Source organism: Homarus americanus, unplaced genomic scaffold (genome assembly GCF_018991925.1).
Source record: "Homarus americanus isolate GMGI-L3 unplaced genomic scaffold, GMGI_Hamer_2.0 scaffold39675, whole genome shotgun sequence".
Taxonomy (NCBI): Eukaryota; Metazoa; Arthropoda; class Malacostraca; order Decapoda; family Nephropidae; genus Homarus; species Homarus americanus.
In genome coordinates this window covers 19,049,227-19,072,640 of record NW_024736071.1, presented here as the reverse complement: position 1 = coordinate 19,072,640, position 23,414 = coordinate 19,049,227, and the positions used below count along the sequence as shown (strand labels likewise).

Genomic DNA, 23,414 nt, shown 5'->3' with positions numbered 1-23,414 from the left:
GCAGCTGTGAGTCAACACATACATTGCACAACATACCAAGGTGCATTCATCTGGGGGCAGATTCTACAACCACATACTTGTCTTCGAAATCCATCAGGCTGGGGGATGAACCAATCCAGAAAGCTGGGAGCCACTCTGGACAACCTTGCCTGAAGCTAATGATGCCTGTAGAGAACTTATATCATATGGATGCAAGAAGGGTTATAAAGGAAGATTCAAATGCAAAAATGCAGTTCTAATGTGTTCAATACGATGCCAGTGCTCTGGAGAGAGTGACAATTGAGCTTATGTTATGTACTAAGTCAGTGCTTTGGAAAGTGTGACTTCTTTCGTACTAATAGATTGTATTGATATGTGCATCAATAGATTTCAAGTGTTCTTTGTATGTTATGCCAATGTTTTACACGATGCTTCAGTGCTTAACATATAAACAGCTACAGTACGTATGTCACAATTTAATTTTTTTTTTTTCATTAACAGCTTTTTAAAGATCTAGTGTAGGTGTTCAAACAGTCTGACTGACATTCTTATAAAAATCACTTTTTAATAAAGGTTTTCAAGTTTCATATTAGCGTGAAGTTGTCTGAAGCATATATTTTGGTAGCCATTTTGGAAAATGGCCACCCCTCCTAAACTAGGCAGTTTTCAAAGTGGCTCCATATATGAAACTGATCACAATATGGTCCTTTAAAACTCATGAAAGTTTCATGCTTTTATAACATCCTGAAGTTTTCATAAACAAATTACACTGAATCTCACTCATTTTGTCATTCATGATGCAATATTTTTATTTGTTATTAATTAGTAAAGATATGCTACTGTAATAAATGTGCTTATTAATAATACATGTATCCTTCATATGAGGCACTCCATATTACAAGGGGGTGAAGCGCCAAATTTAAAAAGCGGAGAAAAATGCGTTTCAAGTTTTGTGAAGTTCAAGCAACCATAACTTTGTTGTTTTTAATGCTAGAGGATTATTTTTTTGTTGTGCAGCTCAGTCCCTATCCTAGCGAACAGTGAAAACTAGAAGTTAGTACTGTGAGTAGTTATTATTTTATTACGAGTTAAATAAGAATAACTACCTATCATGTATGGATGTTTGATCTTCAAACCAACAATAATAGCGTTTTTCTGCAAAATTTTCTTATTATTGTGGGCTAATACTGCAAAACAAGTTAATGATCACCAAAAACAACATTCATCTTACACCCTTCCCCATAACCCCCCCCACCCAAAAAAATGAAATAATAATAAAAAACTCATTTGCCTATCAGTATTTATCTTTCTGTCCCTATTATTAGCCAAAGATTTATAATATTGTTTAATATAATGGTGTAATAATAAGGAAACACTACTACACTCATCCCCCCACCATTGACCTCTCCCCCCCCCAACATAATTAACATACGAATACAAAGGCGGAGAATGTTTGCATAATCTTGAGTAAAAACAGTGTTATGATAATAGTATTACAATCTTACTTAGTTTAGTTCCTTCGTTTTATTATCCTCGACGATTGTAGTAAGTTGAAGTTACATAAATCCTGAGGAGTGTGTATAACTTGCCAGTAGCACTTGCACCACCAAAATCACTATCACCAAGCATGGCTGGGGTGTCCACGTGAGCACTGTCGTCACTAGACACACTCAGGATTTAGGGCTCCTGAACCCACACCAGAAGGCCTGGCCTCACTCGAATCATGCTCTAAAATCGGCCGGACATTATGTAGTACTTCTTACACTCGTGGAACACGAATAACGTCAATGTTATGCCGAAAAGTTATCCAAAATAGCAGTAGAAACACTGCACCGCCTTATACTACACAGCGTGGCAAGACTAACAGGGAGGCAGCATCTGGGCGCGTGGATTGGCCGAGGAGCTGTGACGTAGCAAGGGAAATCCATTGGGATTGGCTGACTTGGAGTATGGTCCGCGGGGCACGTGCTGTTATTGGCTCGCGTTCCTCTCACTATAAACGGGATGTGATCACCTTTACTTACTGAGCACACAGTCAGATACATAGCTCCTGGCCTGGGGCGAAATTACACCCTATTTTTAAAGGACTTTCAACCATATTTCTAGTCTACCTAGGGGGTTACATCCAATGCCAACTTGTAGAGGAAGGGTGAAAATAATGATATCCATCAAAAAACGCATTTTGCCCAGGGTGGCGCTTTACCCCCTTGTAATGCGGAGCGCCTTATATACAATACAGTACAGTAATGCATTTATACAGTATCTCATAGGTAGAAAATATTGTCATTGAAATGCATCTCCATATATGCAATGGTACCAAGTTTATTTCTTAACACTGAGCAGATGTGAATAAAAGTTTATCCACTTTTTTGCTAGTCATAAACATATATGCAATTTAGCTTTCATCATTATTCAAGACATCTTCAGGTCATCAGACCCACTAATCCCCCACTCCACCTCCACCTAACATTGCTTAGGTTAGGTCACTAACATGAGACCCACTAATTCTCCTACCACACCTCTATCGCAAAATTTAATACGTTTTTTCATTAAAAAAAATTGAGTTATCATTATTATCGTATTTTTGTGATTGTGAAGTGAGCAGTGTAACTTTGAAAATGTCTTACAATCATTTTGCTCATCATATTTAAGGCCAAGACAAAGGCTACACCTTTAGTTCTCACTCATTAAATTCCCCAAAGTCTATGTGGGGATTCAGGTTGATGTCTCCACTCCACCTTATGAGTACCTTTAGCCTCGAAGGGGACATGTGATGATGACCAGACTTGTTCATTACGATGTAGCGAGTGCTGTTGAATTGTGTTGTAGTGCTAGTAGTATACCAAGATCTTTTTTTTTTGGTGATACATATGGGTGACCGACTGGCCAGGAACCAATCCCATTGAACCCCATGTTATACTGAACCTGTTTATGATGTTTTGACCTGAGATTGGGATTTCAGGAATCTAACCCCATCACAAATAGAGGTTCACCTGTACATTATCATATACTATACAGTGCAGTAGTATATTTTCTTTATTTACGACATAGTGTATGTGTAGAGTAGTGTTTGCATCAACAAATAAAATTCTGTGTCTTTCCAACTGCAGTTAAGCTTCCGTAGCAGCGGTGCTTCATGCGAAATGTATAGTTTAGATACAGAAGCATTCAACCAGTGCTCGGAAAATTCCAGAGATGTGCAATTTTTTCCGGGATAAGAAAATTTATTTCAATACCGCTCTGCACCAATTATTCAGGCTAACAGGGAGATTACTGTTCAGTACTTAAATTTTTTTTTATAATTTGCCTTAACTTTATTGGTATTCTGTAGAATTTTGTTTATCATTTGGCAGGAATTGTTTTTAGAAAGAATTTATTAATTTGTTTTATAGCAGTCTGTTTACTGAATAATAATGTATTGTAATATACTTTTAAATTCCTTATATTCTTCAGTATGCCAAAGCCAAAGAATCAGATGGCCAGTATCATGAAGCAGCCACTTACTATGAATCTGCAAGGGATTATGAGTCTGTGATACGTCTCCTCTTGCACAACCTTAATTCCCCGGAAGAAGCTGTCAGGATTGTTCGCGAGACCAAAAGTGTAGAAGGTGCAAAAATGGTTGCCAGGTAAGGATATTATAGTAGCACAGAGTACTTTTTAGCTCATATGCACAAATTCTAGAAGGGCTTATGCTATACTATACCCTAGGTATCATATTGTTGTAAAGTAATTGTAGTTTTTGATGGGCATTGCTCAGTGTTTCAGCCATTGTGTCTGATAACCCTAAAAAGTACCGTTTTTTTTCCTTCGGAAGACGGTGTCCCTCATAATTCATAAAATCTCAATTTGTAAGGGCTAGAGCCCATATTGTTTTGAATTATCGGGCTTTAACTGAATAGTCATATTTCTGTAATGAAGCACAATATGGTCATGGACAGTGAAAGATTTGATGTAGGTTGTAGTGAACAATATTTTTTTTAACTTCTGTATAGTGAACACTAATAATTTTATTTTAGGTTTTGTGAATATTGAATGTTTTCCTATTGGTTGTAGGGGCCAAAGGACTTTACCTGAGTTGTGTGTCCATTAATATTTCAAATACTTTACTAGTTTTGAATTTCTGTATTATTCTCCTTGCTTATGATACCACAAGACAGCTCATCTTGCACAGACAGATAAATATTTCTTCTAATTGCATGTACAGGGGTGTTCATTTTCCGAGTCATCAATATCCGTGGTTTTGCATTTACGAGGCCAAATTATTGCTGCACTATATGTAAAAAAATTCTGCACACATGAGGATTACGAGGAATAATACCCATGGAGCATGGAAGTCTAAACAGAAAATTATTGAAATTTCTAGCTATACTGATGTGTATCCCCCGACCTCTACCTCGCTCATCCCCCACTCACTTTCAGTCATTCACCCACTGTAAACAATCCCTAATCACCTGCATTTTTTTTTCTTATGATTCTTCAAAAATCATTGCTATTGTTTAGCCATAAATTCAGAGTGTAGTGCTAGTGCTAAATTAAGTGTTGTCTTTAAAAGAAAGCATAGCAGTTATGGACTGGACATGAAATTTGATGTTATTTATCAGAAGAAAGGTGGTGAAAGATATCTCACATGCTCTTCAGATTCCTGAGTATAAACGACATAAGGTATAAAAATAATCCCTCTGTGTGTCTTTAAAATCTTATGATCCCAATCACACCTTATTCCCATTATTTCGTAGGACCAGAAATTTCCTGTTTTAATCAAATGGATTCGCTTTTAATGACGATTTCCTGTCCCTATTAGCCTTGGAAATGAGGACCCCTAGTACACAAATATATTAGTGGTTAAACGTTACAATTGGTTCTTTGAGGTAAATATTGTTAATGAATTACCATATGAATTTCAGAAATAAGTACAGTATAAGATGAAATTATTCTTGACTTAAGATTACTGTATAACATTTTATTACTTTACAGATTCTTCCAGAAGTTAAATGACTACAATTCAGCAATTCAGTTTCTTGTTCTCTCCAAGTGCACAGACGAAGCATTCCAGCTGGCACGCACACATGGAAAAATGGAATTGTATGCAGATATTCTTGGTTCTGATGCGACTCCAGAAGATTATAAAAGTGTTGCCCTACACTTTGAAAATGAGCGAAATCATTTCCTATCAGGAAAATTCTATTATTTAGCTGGCATTTTTCCTAAAGTAAGTGATATTTAGATTTACAGGTTGACTCTTTCTTCTCTGGCAACCTTGGGACCAGCGCAGTATTGGATGATAGGCGTTCAAAGTCACCCTAGAGATGTGGTGACTTCGGACAGATTGGGGTGACTTAGGTCTACAGTGTTAATTCAATGCCTGTACTTGTTAGAGCTTTTGGGTATTTTACTTGCCCTCAACATTACCAACCTTATAATGATTTTAGTTTTTAGTGATTCTCATAGTGCTCTCGAGGCCTTAGCTACTGTCTCATCGCCACATCCCCTAGTTATAGATATTTTGCAGTGGCTATTTTTCATCCAGCATTGGGGTTGGAAAGTCAGTTTTTGCTGGGTTCCGTCCCATGTGAGTGAGAAGGGGAATGAGTGTGCTGATGCTGTGGCGAATGCAGCTGCTTCCTTCCCAATGGCAAGTTGTTCCCCTCTACCTGCCTCTGATATGAAACCAGTAATAAGAGCTGCCATCCGCTCGAGTTGGAAATGATAGTGGGATGCTGTCAGAGCAAACAAGCTCCACGACTTCCACCCTGCATTGGGTGCCTGGGGATATCAGGGACTGTCACACCGCCGAGAGACTGCTTTGGACTGCCTCCGCATTGGTCACACACGGTTAACTCATGGTTTTTTAATGGAGAGTGCGTCCCCTCCCCATTATGATGGCCGTCTGGTCCCACTGATTGTTCGACACCTAGTGGAATGCCCCAGTCTTGGATATCTTCGTTGTAAGCACCTCTCCCGTGCCGGAGGGGGGGTGGGTGGAGACGGATCTTTGGTGGGTAATGTGGTAGGGGACGTCTTCTCCTTTGTGGAGGAAGCTGGCCTTCTACACAAGCTTTGAATTTTACTTATTAATGTTTAAATGGTTTTCATGAAAGTTCCATGTTGTTTATTGTGCTTTTACGTTGCATTATTTTATTTTAGTCTTTTAAGCCTTCATTTTAATTCAGCGACATATGACCAAAGCTGTTGGATCGCCAGAGATGTAATTACCACAATCAATCAATTGAGACAGTCTTGGGGGTTGCTTTGGACGTCAATGAACTCAGAAAAAATAGACAAAATTCTGCAGCAACAAAATTACATATACCTGCACTGTAAAGGTAAAAAAAGGGAAGCAGAGTCAAGAGAAGGGAAAACTTTTCAAGAAAATCATTGTGTAAAAATAAAATACTACTGTATTTGGTTCTGTTAGGGGCTCCTTTTTTTAAATTATACATTAGGAGAGACAGAAAAACAAATTTAACGGAGTACCAGCGTCAAGTATGCATGTTCTTCTTCTACCCCCCAGAGCTCTAGATTAGTTTATTATTTATATCAAGCAATCTTACAAATATGCACTATTGTGTGCAGAAGCATTGCTAGAATGCCAGACTCCAGAATCTCTTTACTGTACAAACAAACTCACTGTTTTGCCATACCTACCTGTAAATAAAGCAAAAGTGCAGATAAAAAGAAACTGGTCTTTCAACAACTGTCATAGGACAAAATACCTCAGATACCAGAGCACACAGAAGAACTAGAAAATATATAATTTTCTTAGACAGAGGAGTTCACGATAGGAATTAAACCAATAAAAAAAAGTCTTGGTGAAGCAAGACTGGTCTCTATAAAATAATGATCCATTTTAGCAACACTTAGATTTTTTTTTTCAAAACCAGTTTGGCAAGAATCATAAGACAATGCTACCAGCATGGCCTTAGTAAGTGCTTTCCCTAATTATTAAATCTTCCATCATCATTCAACAATTGTAATAAAAAAACTTCAAACACCTTTGATGAGCAGCACTTGTAAAGAACCAATTCTAAATAGGTTGGTAATTAATAATAGTAGTAAACAGACTTCATAGCAATCACTCCTCATTTCTGTTTATTAACTTGCTGTTTGGAAAGAATAAAAGTAGAAAGAGTGGAAGTCAAGAGTGTGTACTGTATATGCAAAATGAGTCTTAAGAAGAAGTAAACAGAAGGAGTATGAGTGAGAGATTAGTTTGTTTAAAGGAATACTGTACAGTAAAGCCCCATAACTCGGCACATATGGAGCCGAATATTCGAATTTGCCGACTTATCGATAATGAGTCTATATACTGTACAGTATATAATGTTTTTTTTATGAAAGTTCTACCTTCCACTATTTTATTTTAGTCTTTTAAGCCTTAATTTTAATTCGGCAACATATGGCCTAAGCTATTGCGTCGCCAGGGATGAAATTACCACAATCAATGTACAAAATGAAATAAAAGCAGTTGTGTATTAGGTATAAACCGTATATAGCAACAGCAAGGAGCAATTATTTTTTATGAGCTTGTAAGAGACAGATGTACTGTATACTGTTTTGTGTACAACATTACAGGCACTATAAATAATTGTTCTGATAAACTTAAGACTGCACATTATGTATAACACCGAACACTATTTGTACAGTAACAATTCAACAGGCACTTACCCGGTAATCACTATCAGAAGGTCTATCTATGACGAGTGGCATATATAAACTTGCCACGTTCTAGCACACGACTTGGTTCCTGCCGACCTGACACCAATTTCCGACTACTTAAAAAATGTAACAGTTATCCAGTGACATACCGACTTATTGGATGTCAAGTTATAAAGGTTTTACTTAAGGAGATTTGCAGAAGACAAGATCCACTATGATTTGTTATGAGACACCGTAATTCTAGTTCAGTATATTGATGTTCTGTACTATGTGTTAAAACTAATGAAATATTTAATTACAGGCAGTCAAGCACTTAATTCGATCAGCACAGAGTTCTGGAACTGAAGACTCTGAGAGCATACAACTAGCAATTGATGTTGTTGCAGGAGCAAATGATGATGGTTTAACCCAACAGCTTATTGACTTCTTGATGGGTGAACTTGATGGCATTCCAAAAGTAAGATTTTTCTTTTTATGACTTTAGCAGATTATTTCTTGTTCATTGTTATTCATTCATTCTAACTTCTATCATAAATGTGTTCTATGGCAATCCCTTTTCACAACTAAGGTTTAATGCATTTTATTATATAAAATTGTATTTTAATAAATAAACTGTTACTCAAGTTTTATCTTTATTCTGTGTTGTAGTGCTCTATAAAATAAGTTGATCCTTAATAAATACTCTTGGATTTGAAATTATTGTAAATGCTTTTTTATTTTACAGGATGCCAAGTATCTATTCCGACTTTACATGGCCAAAAGTCAGTATCGTGAAGCAGCTAAAACTGCTATCATCATTGCAAGGGAGGAGCAAAACTCAGGTACAGTAATACCTCCGTTAGCCGTAATCCCTCAACTCGGAACTCTTAAATAGCCAGAATTGAAATTTTCTCAGAAAATCGTCTCCCAAAGCCAGAATTTTCTGGAAAATTCTGGCTTTGGGAAAATTTTTCCGAGGGGCACATTCTCCAGAAAATTCAGAGAAAATTTTCCCGATACCCAGAAAATTCCGAGAAAATTCCGGGGATGGGGGAGTTTTTCCGAGTTTGAGAGATGAAAATCAGGCGCATTTTCTGGAAATTCCGAGAAAATTTTTCCGTTACCCGGAAAATTCCGGGAATGAGGGATGTTTTTCCAGGTTCGAGAAATGATGTAATGGGTAATTTCTGGAACTTCTGAGAACATTTTCCTGTTATCTGGAAAATTCCGGGGATGAGAGATTTTTTCGGCTTTGAGAGTCGTCTCGTTATCCGGAAATCTCTCATTCCTGGAAGTGCTCTGTACCAGTTGTTTCAGCTAATGAGGATATCACTGTACTGTACTGTATTGTATAAGGATTGCTCACATTGGGCATACTGTACTGGGAAGCTCTGGTATTTAAGCTTGTTTGATATTGTTTGCAGCTTTCATTCTGGATTTTTCACAAGAGAAATTTAGTTTATAATACTGTATAGCTGCTAGTGTTCTTGACAGTTAACCTTGAAAAAGATTTTTTCACTTTGTTGTACAATCTATTGTTTTTAATATATTTGGACATCAAGTCCTGTCCTAAATGATCTTCAATTCCTTCCTCCTCGCTAGAAGTTGTCACAGTGAAAGTTGGCCTGATTTCTGGGAAGGTTTATGAACTGCATTCTCTGCTGAAAATAACTATATTATTCTTGTAGATAAAAGTACATTGGATGCCCGTGTTACTGGAATTTTGGTTTTGGAAATTCGCCCTTACAGACATTGTAAATCACTACTGTGATCAGGGATGTGTTTTCTTCATTTTTTTTCCTGTTTTCCGTTTTTTCCATTGTTTTAGGCGACCCACGTGAATCATATAGATCGATTATATAGGCAATTCAGTAGGGCGTGTTTGTGTCCCCCAGAAGGTCAGGGCTGTAGGGCATGCTTGTATCCCCCAGGAGGTCAGGACTGAAGGGCATATGTGTGTGTGTCCCCCAGGAAGTCAGGACTATAAGGCATGTGTGTGTGTGTCCCCCAGGATGTCAGGGCCGTAGGGCATGTTTGTGTTCCCCAGGAGGTCAGGGCTGTAGGGCATGTGTGTGTCCCTCAGGAGGTCAAGGCTGTAAGCCTTTTTTTTTTTTAGGGGCATTAGCCCACCCGGGCACAGGTCACTGACCCGCATCAGGGCCTGGGGGGTGAATACTGTATATAATAATAATAATATTAATTACTATAAATTAATAATAAATAAAAAATATAATAAAAAATAAATAATAATAATAATAATAATAATAATAATAATAATAATAAATAAATACGAAAATGAAAAACTAAATAAAGAGTGAGAAACGATATACAGTATGCACTGTATGTTGTGTTGTCAAAGAGAGAAACAATTGAGGCCCTGCAATTGTGTGTAAATGAGGCAGAAAAACAGATCAGCAACCTGGGACTTGGTCACAATTTTTGTGATGCCATATGGCAGCGGGGTCTACCATGAGACAACACATTATGCTTCCAATATCTTCCCAGGCGGTAGTACCTCCCTGTTTGATAGCTGCCTACTACCTATGTGTGTGTGTGACCCCCAGGAGGTCAGGGCTGTAAGGCATGCTTGTGTGTGTGTCCCAGGAGGTCAGGGCTGTAAGGCATGTTTGTGTGTGTCCCCCAGGAGGTCAGGACTGTAGGGCATGTTTGTGTGTGGCTCCCAGGAGGTCAGGGCTGTAGGGCATGTTTGTGTGTGTCTCCCAAGAGGTCAGGGCTATAAGCCTTGTTTGACTGTGTCCCCCAGGAGGTCAGGGCTGTAGTAATAATAATAATAATAATTAACGGTTTATTGAAAAAAATTCTGCAGCCCGAAGGCTGAAAATATACATTGGACATAAATGACTTATTACATACATTGGTGGTTTAACAAAAGCCTTCATTAGAGAAAGGTAAAGGAACATACAGTGAACATACAGATTAATGTAGGTGTTGAACAGCAAACTCGTAGTGTAGTAACTCCCTCCCAGATGGTGTTAGGAGGAACTCACGTGGTGTAGTAGTTCCCTCAGATGGTGTTATGAGGGACCTGGCGTGGTGTAGTAATTCCCTCGCAGATGGTGTTGTGAGGGGCCTCACGTGGTGTAGTAATTCCCTCACAGATGGTGTTATGAGGGACCTCACGTGGTGTAGTAATTACCTCACAGGTGGTGTTATGAGGGACCTCACGTGGTGTAGTAATTACCTCACAGATGGTGTTATGAGGGGCCTCACGTGGTGTAGTAACTCCCTCACAGATGGTGTTATGAGGGGCATCACGTGGTGTAGTAATTCCCTCACAGATGGTGTCATGAGGGGCCTGACGTGGTTTAGTAATTCCTTCACAGATGGTGTTATGAGGGACTTGACGTGGTGTAGTAATTCCCTCACATATGGTGTTATGAGGGACATGTGGTGTGGTAATTCCCTCACAGATGGTGTTATATGAGTGAGGTTTGGTCTTAGGCCTTCCTATCGTAGACGGATTAACACATCGCTGGTTGTTGTTGTTGGGTCTCACGGGCCATTATCACTGGGTACTTGGGACCTCACTGTGTGAAGGTTAACTTGGGTACGACTGTTACTGTTGAGTTGTTCTCACTGACTTAAGCACTATTCACCACTGTTCACCTCTGTTTAACACTGGTTCCGTTCCTTTCCTAAATGAAATTGTAACTTCTGGCGAGAACTTGTTGATATTCCGGTGGGGAGGAGGGTTCAGGGGAGGGGGTTGGTATGGGCCAACTTAACAGTTGACCTGGCTGCTCCGAGAGGAGCGCCAGGTATGTCTTGACCCTTCGGTGGTCAAGGATGTAGTGTGTGTGTGTGTGTCCCCCAGGAGGGGGACCCTATGATTTATAGACATAAAACTTGCCAGCAGTTGCAGCAGGAAGATAATAAGAGGAAATTTTTGTTAAACAACAGTTAGAATCAAAGAAAACAGAGTGCGAGGAAATGGCTCAAAAATAAAGGAAGAGCAGAGAGGCCTTCCAGCGATAAAAATGGAAGCATTTACTCACCCTGAAAAAACTAGCTGATGCAATTGAAACTAAGAATAAAACAAAACCATATGCATGAATATTACATGGGAAAGAAAACTAAATATTTTGTTTGTATATATCATGGAACATGCTTATTTTTCTTATATACGCACTACATATGCTATTGAAACCCCAGTTGCTGGTGCATTAGAGATAAATCCCTTTGGTAAGATTAAATTTTGAATTCTCACACAATACAGTGCAAAAAAAGCTTACCTTTTAGTTTATATTCTCTCAATAATGGTGCACAATTAAAATTATTAAACAAATTCAGGTTTAGTAACAACTAAAATTTTGAAATTAATTATTAAGACTATATGCATGAAAAATATTGCTGCAATAAACATACATTTCTTTTTGGGTACTGTGTATTTTAACTATTAGGTGCTCACAAAATGAGTAACACTGAGAAATTAAGTTAAATATGGTTAAAACTTCCTGGGTAGGTGTTTCCATGGACCTCCCAGCTCTTTTTTTCCAAGACCCAATCACATCCCTGAGTGATATCCTCGGGAACAGTTGGTGCAGAGCTATTCCAGGGATGAGAGATTCCTGGATGATGAGACAACTCTTTCAAACTGGGAAGAAATCCCACAATCCCGGATTTTTTCTGAGTAATGGGAAAAGTTTCTGAGAGTCTAAATACGCAACTCGCATGGATAGACACTATCTCACATCCCCCAAATGTTTCTGGGGGCTGGGGAAAGTTTTCCCAGAGTCTAAACTATGCATCTCATCTCGCACGGACAAACTCTTTCCCATTACGTGTAGACCGCGTGCATGAGTGAAAATACTTACGGCTGGTGAAAAACTGTATAAACTTTAATTTATACCTTCTGGTCTAATTGTGTTAGAGAGATGAATTTTATACCATAATGATCCTAAATGTATTATCTACGAGTCTCTTTCAATAAAAGATCCTTAAACAAAATATTTTGACACGATATAATGATGGGGACTCAGTTCTTTTATGACAAAATGTAAGAAATGTTGATACCGGAGTCTATAAAATCAGTTCCAAATAAGTTAGAAACACTTTATTTATTTTAATTTTTTCCAAATAATCCTGAATAATTTATCTAAAAGTTTGATTAAATATAAATATACTGTATTTAAAAAATATTAAAAATCTATATGATACAGGCTGTCGAATGAAGGTATTTTTGAGGAGCGAGGCTGTGAGCAAATATATTTATGGCTAGCAAAAAAGTGTATAAACCTTTATTCACATCATGTGTTCTAATTGTGTTAGAGAGATGAATTTATTTGATGTCATAATGATCCTGAATAAATTCTCTACAAGACTGTTCAAATGATAAATCCTTAACCCTTTAGCTGCCACTAATGATTTCAGTGATATTCTCTAGAAGTGTCAAAAAGCCACTAAAAAATGAAACTGTATATTCCAGAGCTTGGAATTAAGACATGAAGTTTGTCCCTCACAAGCCACAAAAGTAGGTATCTATCACATAGTGCTTTTTTTGTTTGTATATTTTTTCTGATTGTTTCAGGCAACTATCGTCATGCTCATGACATGCTCCTGGGTATGTATGGGGAACTACAACGGCAGAAGATAAGAATTCCAGCAGACATGAGTTCAGCTCTTTTGCTTCTTCATTCCTACACATTAGCTAGGCTGCATGTACGGCGGGGTGACCATCTCAAAGCTGCAAGGATGCTCATCAGAGTTGCTAATAATATTTCAAAGTTTCCAGCACGTAAGTTATAATTTTCTTTTCAAGTGGAGAAAAAGGCATTGTATAATAATGGTGTATAAATTTTGAGTTTTGGATATTGAAATTGTTTTCTATTAGATGAATAGATATTAGTTACTATTTTTGTTAATATATAATACTGTACCAGTTGGGTATCCCTTATCCAAAATGCTTGTAGCCAGAAGGGCCTCGGATTTGAGATATTTTTGGATTTGGGAATACCTATATACTGTATACCTGTATATTGTGGTAGCTCACCCAGCAGGGATGGAACCCAAGTGTGTGCATGAAATTCATTTATAGTATTATAGGATCTCAAGTTTAGCTGGTTTTAGATTCGCGATTCATATGTTTCACGTCACTTTTAAAATTTCCAGTCTCTCAAGAATAACGATTTTCATTACCAGTTTTGCAAGTCAAAGGAGAGTGGGCAGAGCGCATTGTGAAGGTCCTTTGTTATCCGCTTACCCGCCAAGTGTTTTTTGTTTATGGCAGTTAGTTTGAATGAGCAAGTGGTGCAGTGACCTTGGATAATATAACCCATTGAGCTTACGTTTTGTGAGATTCTTGTTTAACTATTAACATTTCTTGTGTATTAATCATTCTTGTGTATTAACGATTCTTGTGTACTAGCGATTCTTATGTACTAGCGATCCTTGTGTACTAGCAATTCTTGTCTATTAACGATTCTTGTGTACAGTAAGTCCTCGCTTAACATCGGGGTTACTTTCCTAAACATGCGACGTTATACGAAACAACGTTAAGCGGATCAATTTCCCCATAAAAAATAGATAAAACGCGGGAGTTACGTTCCTGAGCCTCCCTTTGCCCCATGAAATATATTACATATACAGAAATCATTGCCATTTCTATAGAAAATAGTGCATACATATACAACTACTAAGTTTGTATTGGTACTCACCGATGGGCGGAGGTGGTAGAGCGAGTGTGTGGTGGGTAGTGAAGCGGATGGCGGGAGGGGATGAGTATGGCGGGAGCAGAGGAGGAGGGTGGTGAGCTACTGAGACTGCGCCAAGCCAAGAGTGCATAGTGCGGCCAGACGAGAGAGGGTGATGCTCAGTATAAAGTAGCCCGTGGCGACGCAAAACAACGTTGTAATGAGTAATTGGGATGTTACATGAATTTTTGGTATCTAAAGATTCGTGATGTAGTACCGAAACAACATTAAGCGGGCCGACGTTATACGAGGGCTTACTGTATTAACGATTCTTGTGTATTAATGATTCTTGTGTATTAACGATTTTTGTATATGAACGATTCTTTTGTTTTAATGATTCTTGTGTATTGACGATGAGTGAGGTGCGTACTGTAAATGTCGGGAGTGGTTCTGGTGGTAATAATGGCTGTAGAGAAGGTCAGCAAGGAAAGCCCCAAGTAGGGGGTCAAGAAGAGGAAATACACTCTTGAAATGAAATGAGAGATGCTTGAAATGATCAAAAGTGATGCTCGTACCTGTGAAATCATGCATAAGTTCAACTGCCCCGAATCAACCATACGTTCCCTTAAGAAGAACAAGGAAACCTTAACCGCTTCTGTGAATGTATTCTCAAGACTTTCTAGTAACAGGAAATTCTCCAATACTTCACAACAAAACCTACTGCTTGTTATCACAGAACATTACCTTCACAAGTGGGTGGAAAGAAGAAACCGTGAGCAGGGCAACCTGTCTGGACCACAACTAAGGCATCAAACACGTGTTTATTATGCTGCAGTTACACAGAAGAAACGCGTTATCTCTTCACCACTGTTCAATGCTTCTGTTGGTTGGTTGGCTGCCTTTAAGAAGCGTTATGAAGTCAAGTTTGCCCACTACCATGGGGAGAGTGCATCGGTTGATGTCATAGCAGCAGCAGAAAAATATCTACTTGTCTTTCAAGCTCTTATGAAAGAGAGTGGTTATTGCCAAGGCCAAATCTTCAATTGTGACGAAACTGGCATTTCTGGAAGCTCTCACCTAAGACCACTTTCATTGCCAAGGATGAAAAACAGGCAAGGAGTGTAAAGACTTCAAAGGACAGGATTTACAGTTTTATTCACAGCTAATGCAAGTGGAGATTTCTTGATGAAACCCCTGGTTGTTAACTGTGCTGCCCGTCCTAGAGCCTGCCATCATGCCAATATGCCGCAGTTCAATGTTTATTGGACGTCTAATAAGAAAGTTTGGGTTACAATGTCTTTATGCACCGATTGGTTTCACAAGCACTTTGTTCCTGACGCCCAACAGTACTGCCGGAGGAAGAACATTGACTTCAAAGTGATCCTGGTGATGGATAATGCTCCTGGACACTCTAAGTTTCTAATTGGATGCCACCCTAATGTACAAGTTGTCTTCCTTCCTCCTAACACCACATCACTTCTGCAGCCACTTGACCACAAATTCATCAGTAATGTTAAACTGTTCTGCTATCAGTCACTCTATAAAGACTTGCATCAGCAGACAGACTCATTAGTTCAGTTACAACAAATCAAGGAAAAATTCTGACAGTGACCAGGCTCTACCAGCTAACCAGGAGGAGGAGCAGCAGCAAGAGATGGTAGATGACTCAACTCTTAGCACCTCACCACCCTGCAACTGTGAAGTGTTATCAGTTTGTGAATTTTGGAAGAAATATAATACAGTATTAAAAATCCAGTGGACAGAATTGTTAAGGCATGGTGTAAGATTAATGTTGCAGCAGTGCTACACACATGGAAGCCTTTGTTTGCTAACTCCGAGGTAAGTTGGGCAGAGTAGACCAAGGAAAGCGGGGAGAGGCAATCCGTGGCTGGTACCAGCACTGGGATTTTCGGATGTTCAGGTTGAAGATTTGCAAGAAATCGTTGGTCAACAGCAGCAGCAACCGACAATTGAAGAAATGTTGGAGGAGGATGAAAAACAAGAAGAACTGCAACCAACACACATAACTCCAGATGAGCTTTTGCACTGTAGTATATCCCTGGTCTCTTGTTTACAGAGCAGTACACTAACACCAGATCGGTCCTGTTCTCCCTAACATGTTGCCAGGACTCGCCATCTCTCAAGCACCAGATTTTGGGGTAATTTGAGTGACCCAGAGCACCCCCTTTTTTTTATTAACAAGGGTATACTGCAATGTACTTTAAAAGTATCATAAATACCACGCTAAGGAAATTCCCTTAGAAGGGAGGGCACAGTCTAGTAATATAATAAAAAAAATTTATACTTTTTCGTATTAATGGGAGACTTCCTGGTACCAAGGTTGTATAGAAGCGGAAATGTTATAAGAAATTAAGAAATGTCCATTCAGTCCAATGTCAAATTACTTTAACATTCATTTACTTACTACTACAAAGGAATTCCCCTAAAATATGAAGTAAAATACCCTAAACGTCTGATTACCCTAAAATGGGGTATTGCTAAAAAACACCTTGGATTTCATAGCATTTTGGATTTGGGAATTTGGGATTAGGAATGCTCAACCTGTACAGTACTTTTTTGGTAATTTTCTTTTTTTCTGGTTTGAAATTTGAGAAAATTATTCTTTACATTTTTTATATAAATATTAAAATAAGATGGATAGATCCCACATATTATTCATAAAAAAAAATATCTTAGTAGAATAATGTAGGTTTATTCAGTGATACAGTACAGTACCATTGTATGTACAGATCACTTTCCACCCTTTGCTGATCTTACAGTGTCATTTTGATCTATTCCTAATATTTTTGCAGAATATTTTGCTTAACCAGTCAAACAATACAATTTTAACAAAAACATTGTTAGAAGTGTGGCTTATAAACAAACTGGAAAATCAGTATGCATTTTGATTGACTCTTGATCACCATTAGTGGCCACTGATTGGTGTTCTTGTGCATAAAGAGGGTGGTTACTCTTCAGTGTTTTTGGCCATGGCAGGTGAAGCCAACTATAGAGTGGCATTCTTGGTTTTACCTGGGAGTTTATGATGATACCCATGAATCATTTAAATTATGTCCTGATAAAAAGATAAATGCCCTCAACGAAAAGCCTGCAATTTAGCTGAGTGTGGTGTAGAAAGTTATTTTCTTGTCAGTTTCCACTGTATTTAGATGCGGAATTCTAGAAGAGTGGAATTACAGTATAGTCTCGGTTTACGCGGTCAATGAAACCCGTGGAGGTCCGCGTAAAACGAGAAACGCGTAAATGAAATAACAGAACATATGGAATTAATTGAAATAGAGACTGGGCTGACCCCCAGACTACCCTTTTTCCGACACAATACGTACATTGTAGTAAAAATAACATCTTAAATTTATGATGGTATGCACACACAATTAATATTTAAGAGAAATATCACTAATATTAGGTTTTTTAACACTTACGTCAGTAGAAGAGATGGCTGGGCACACAGGGATGGGGGGGGTTGGTTCCGAGGGTGAGGTCAGATTATTGGCCCTCACCGGTATCACTTGTAACACCTGTATCACTATCCACCACAGAGGCTTGCAGGGCCTCTTTGTCAAACCCCTCAAAGTCCATATCCGCACTATCACTGACTTGGGCTGGCTGTGGTTGGTGGCGGGTGAAGAACTCGTAATGTTTTGTTGACTGGGCGACCTAGCGTGCACCCTGCCCGCGCCGCTTCCCGCATAAATGATGGAATGTACCGCGTAACTAATAATTGCCGGTCTGGCCAGGTGCCACGTAAAGGAAATCTGCGTAAATCGAGACTATACTGTACTCCTTTCCAGAACTCTGTAAATTATAGAGGTGCTATTTTAACATTGTCAAAATATATAGAATTATCAAAACATTCACAAACCATGCTTGGTGGTTCAGATTGTATCATATTTCGTTTCTTAAAAAAAAAATCTAAAAATACTTTTTTTGTCAGATATAAGTCTGTGTACCTAATTTATTTTAAATATATTATATACACCTTCAGATGTATCATTTACATTCATGAGTGTTTTTCATTTCAGAAATACATTAATACAGTATTTATATCAAAATTTCTCATGAAAAGCATTATTTCAGACATGATACCAATATTAACTTCAACTGTGATTGAATGCCAGCGTTCAGGGCTGAAGAATTCCTCTTTTAACTTCGCTGCCATGTTGATGCGTCCAGAAACTCGTAATCAGATAGATGAGAAGTACAAAAAGAAAATTGAAGCCATCGTCCGTAAACCCCAGAAGACGGAAGAGGAAGAACCTGGCTCTCCATGTCCATTCTGTTCATCACCAGTTGAGGAGACAACATTAGAATGTGGCCAGTGTCAAAACACTCTACCATATTGTATTGCTACAGTAAGTTTTGTTAATATGTGACACATACATTTAGAAGCTACACTACTGGTTATGAAAGTAATTAATGATTCCACTGTGTTAGGAGGCATAAAAGTTTAGGAACTAGGTGATACCAGGCATGATTTAGCATAAACTATAGCAAAGTACAGTATTTAAATTATGGGAAATCATGATCCATGTTGAAAAACCCGACCTCTACAGGCAGTCCCTGATTTACAAAGCTTTGATTGACGAAAATTCAATGTAAAAAAAAAAATAAATAAATAAAAAATAAAAAAAAAGTCCCATACAGTACTTTCATAATTTTTCAAAAGTACTGTTTGTGTAATAATTTTGAGGAGTTAAAATTTATGCATTTCTGTGGTGAACGATAGCTACCCAGTACAGTACATGCTCGAGGTAGGCTAACCTTATAAGTAAGCTGCTTTAACCTTGGCTTTCCTACCATATCCCTTGCTTCATTCTTTATGTTGCTAACATGAAGAGCAGAACCTCATTCACTATAGTATATGCCACTTTAACTCTACAAATACCTGGTGCGGATGAAGATTGCATATAATTATCTTTTTTGTGTGTGTGTGTGTGTTAACATTGCTGATGACACTGTTGCCAGGTTAGACTTGTCACTGTAGCGACACACCCCTAGCTCTCTCGCTATGTTATGGTTGTTTTTCAACTCATAATTTTGGATAAATATACATAACTTTCTTTTTTTATATATTTTTCTTTTACTCAGTTACATGCAAAAGCTATACCATGGAACACAATTTGCAAATTGATTAACATCCAGGTTACAAATTAATAATGGGTAGGCTGAGGGAATTGGTATAAAGAGATTTGCCAATAATTTCACCCTGATGTGATATAGCAATGACACACTCAACACAAATAGACCAAAATTGAAGATTTTTTTGTGGTTGAGGACTTCAGACAAGTGACTAACATTATAGTTCTGTATCTACAGTGGTCCCTCGATTAACGAGCACAATTCATTCCAGAAGGTTGCTCGTTAACCGAAAAACTCGTTAACCAAAACCATTGTTTCAATGGGTTTTTGGTTAATTGGTTCCAGCTCACCGAAAATTGCCTAAATTAAAAAAAAAAAGGTAGGAAAGTACACTTACTTTGAGGTGTGTATGTAGAAGGCTCCTGGATGATGATGCTGATGTGAATTTGAAGTGGGAGGTGCAGGAAGAGAAGGAAGTGGAGGTGGAGGAGACGCATTTTACTGCTTCTTGGAAGGTGAGTCACCTTCCATGAAAATGTCAGGAACCTCTGGACTGACAGATTCTCCACCATGAACATCCTCTCTCCTTCTTGAAGTGGAAGGCTGAGGGCTAGCATCTCGTTCCCTCTGCCTTTTACTGAAGAAAATTTCAATTTTGGTCTGTCTCCTCCTCATCATTAACTCATGTTTAAAGAAGGAGACCATTGTGTCCTCAACATGACTCAAAGTTAGTTCAGATTTTTTCACATCTGGGTGCCTTGAAGCCAGTTTCCTGAACTTCTCCCAGTGGTAAATAACATCTTTCAACTCTGAAGTTGTCATATGGTCATCACTTTCCTTTTCCTCCCCACCATTGTCAGCCTCTAACATCTCATCTAGTTGCTTCAAGTCTTCAGGAGTAAGTTCCTGCTCATGAGACATCACAAGCTCTTCCACATCATCCTCCTCCACTTCAAGGCCCAATGACTGACCAATGGACACAATCTCCTGGTGCAACTCTGCTTCTTCCTCAAATCCCTCAAAATCATGGACTACTGATGGCCACAGTTCTTTCCATGAAGAATTGAGGGATCTAGTGGAGACTTCTTGCCATGATGACACAATCAATTTTACAGCCTCCAGGATGTTGAATTGTGTCTTCCAGAACTGTTTCAGTGTTAGTTCAGGATCATTGGAAGTTGCCTGATGACACCTCCTAAACATTTTCTTCGTGTACAACTTCTTGAAGTTGCTGATCACATTCTGGTCCATTGGCTGTATGATTGATGTAGTGTTGGGAGGCAAAAACAACACTTTCACAAAGTCAAATTGAGTCTCCAAAGTTCTGGCAAGTTGAGGGTCATGACCAGGTGCATTATCCATGAGGAGAAGATCCTTTAAAGGGAGTTTATTGGTGGTTAGGTAGCTCTTCACAGAAGGGCAAAACACCTCAACAGCCCATTCATTAAAGAGCTTTCTTGTCACCCATGTCATACGGTTGGACTTCCAATAAACTCCAAGCTTTCCTCTCACCACTTTCTGTTGCTTGAACACCCTGGGGTTCTCAGAGTGGTAGACAAGCATAGGCTTCAGTCGGAAATCCCCTGAAGCATTGGCACCAAGCAATAGAGTGAGACGGTCTTTCGTGGGTTTATGCCCAGATAAAGAGGCTTCATCTCTGGTGATGAATGTTCTTTTGGGCATCTTTTTCCAAAACAGCCCAGTTTCGTCCACATTTAGCACTTGCTGTAGAAGATAATTTTCTCCTTCCATCAGTTCTTTAAACTCCACAAAAAACTTTGCTGCCCCTTCCTTATCAGCACTAGCAGCCTCACCATGCCTAATAACACTGAAAATGTCACTTCTTTTCTTAAATTTTTCGAACCAGCCTTTGCTGGCCCTAAAATCTTCAAATTCTGTGTCTGAAGAACCAGGTTGATCTGTCTTTAAATGTTCGTAAATCTCCCTGGCTCTTTCACAAATAAATTCAGTAGAAACTGAATCACCTTTCATCTGTTTTTCCCTAATCCAGATGAGAAGTAACCTATCTGTTTCTGCAATTAGGGATTTACCTTTAAACACTATGGTAGATTTGTCTCTCACTTTCACTTCTTTAAATTTTTCTTTCTGTGCAAGAATTGTCGACACAGTTGATGGCGACATGCCATGTTCTTTGCATAGCGCATTTGTTCTAATGCCTTCTTCATGTTTTTTAATAATTTCCTGCTTTACTTGGATTGAAATCGCTTTTCTTGATCTCTTGAGACCCATGCTGGATTCAAACAATCTCAACACGTGATATTTTAAGTTTAATATATCTGTAAATAAAGAATATTTTCTTTAAATTAACACTGCACTGCGTTATATATTGTCAATATGTAAAATAAATTTCAAAATGACCAATAATTTGCTTGGAAACACAGAAAAAAAGCATTTAGTTGAAGAGAGTCTGAAGCAAGATGTTACCTCCACTAAAAACACAGAGACTGACGCCTGTATGGTGTGTTGACAGGCTGATTGGAGCGCAAAAAACTAGCTTCTTCTACTTCAATTATGTTCAATAATTGTTAAAATGACAACAAAATTTAATATAAAACTTTTAAAATTATTGAATAGTATAAACTGCTTGATATTTACTAAAATAGCAAGGAATTTAAGCCCTAGAACAGATTATTGTATTGGTGGACTAATACTACAGCTGGTGGACCGCCAAATGCAAGCGAAAACATGTTGAGGTCGGCTCGTAAAAAACTCGTTATTCGAGGGATTGCTCGTTAACCGAAGTTAAGAATCTCATGGAAGGTAACTCGTGAACCGAAATCTCGTTAACCGAGGCGCTCGTTAACCGAGGGATCACTGTATATTGTGACATAGCCCACATTATTACATGTTAGAGATACCAGTAGGTAATGCTGGAAAATATTAACTTACTTTCTTAGTACAGTATAATACCTTTTCCTCAGGAGTTGCTCTTTCAATTCTTTCAGGATACACTACTTTCTTTGATGTCATTACAATTTCTTATCCTTCTACAGGGTCGGCATATTTTGCCAGATGACATTACTGTGTGCCCTTCATGCAAGTTTCCTGCAATTAGAACAGAATTAATGAAGTGAGTGCAATTTTTTTATTATAACATGTACAATACTTTTTTTTTTTTATGTAACAAACAATTTATTACAAATTTCAGTTGAATGATGTACAGGACTGTACTTGCATATGGTTTATGTTCGACATTGTAATGACATTTTAATGTAATACTGTATATAAATGAACTTATGTGTATTGCAGTATGTTAAAACTAAAGCAAGTATACCTCTTCTAGGTTGGTGGAAGATGGAGAGGATTGCCCCATGTGCAGTTCAGCTCTGGAAGTTGATAAAATTTCAGTTACAACAAACTGGAAATCCACTGTTTTAAATCCAGATGCTCAAGACTAAATACCACTTACAATTTTCTGAGTTAAAATAGAAATGAACCAGAAGTGTACATTTGCGTTTCTGTGGATTAAGCACAAAAATTATGGGAATTTTTTTTATATTTAATGTGATATTATGCTAGTCATATCATAGAAATATTATTTTTATGTTTCATATTACAGTACAGTATTACCCTGCTTTACAGGTTTACGCGGTACCTTGCCAGAACCAGACTTTCACTTTCCGCGGTGCATCTACTCATATACGCGGTGAAGTATAATTTTTTATTTTTTTTTATTTAGCTCATAAAATTCATACAAATTACCCGGCCAGAATATAATTTACATTGCTGGAATTCTTACAATATGATGATCATTTTGAATATAAACATCATGGATTTTGCATTAGACATAAAAATTTTAGATCTAAAGTAATAATTTGGTTTACACAGCAAATATTTTATCTTTTGTGCAAAATATATGAAGTTTACATTCAAAATATTCCCTGACCTGCAAGGAATCCAGAAATGTCAATTATATTATCCTAACTTTAGTCTGAGGTATTATTTATTACTAAACGTTAAAATCTAGTTTTTTCACCCACACATTTATCTGGTAGGGAGGGAAGGTGGGGGGGAGGGTTGGGACCG

The 23,414-nt window shown here is 38.1% G+C and overlaps 1 protein-coding gene across 1 annotated transcript in view; it reads left to right on the top strand.

Annotated features, from left to right (window-relative positions):
- The window catches only part of LOC121871729 (WD repeat-containing protein 19-like), a 98,211-nt gene extending 75,182 nt beyond the window's left edge, over positions 1-23,029 (top strand). Inside the window, exons 21-28 of the mRNA XM_042374141.1 lie at positions 3,433-3,608; positions 4,957-5,191; positions 7,940-8,095; positions 8,363-8,459; positions 13,166-13,372; positions 18,366-18,640; positions 22,382-22,458; positions 22,672-23,029. Coding sequence (XP_042230075.1) covers positions 3,433-3,608; positions 4,957-5,191; positions 7,940-8,095; positions 8,363-8,459; positions 13,166-13,372; positions 18,366-18,640; positions 22,382-22,458; positions 22,672-22,786 — 1,338 coding nt within the window. The 3' untranslated portion in view covers positions 22,787-23,029. The remainder of the gene's footprint in view (positions 1-3,432; positions 3,609-4,956; positions 5,192-7,939; positions 8,096-8,362; positions 8,460-13,165; positions 13,373-18,365; positions 18,641-22,381; positions 22,459-22,671) is intronic.
- Positions 23,030-23,414: the final 385 nt, after the last annotated feature.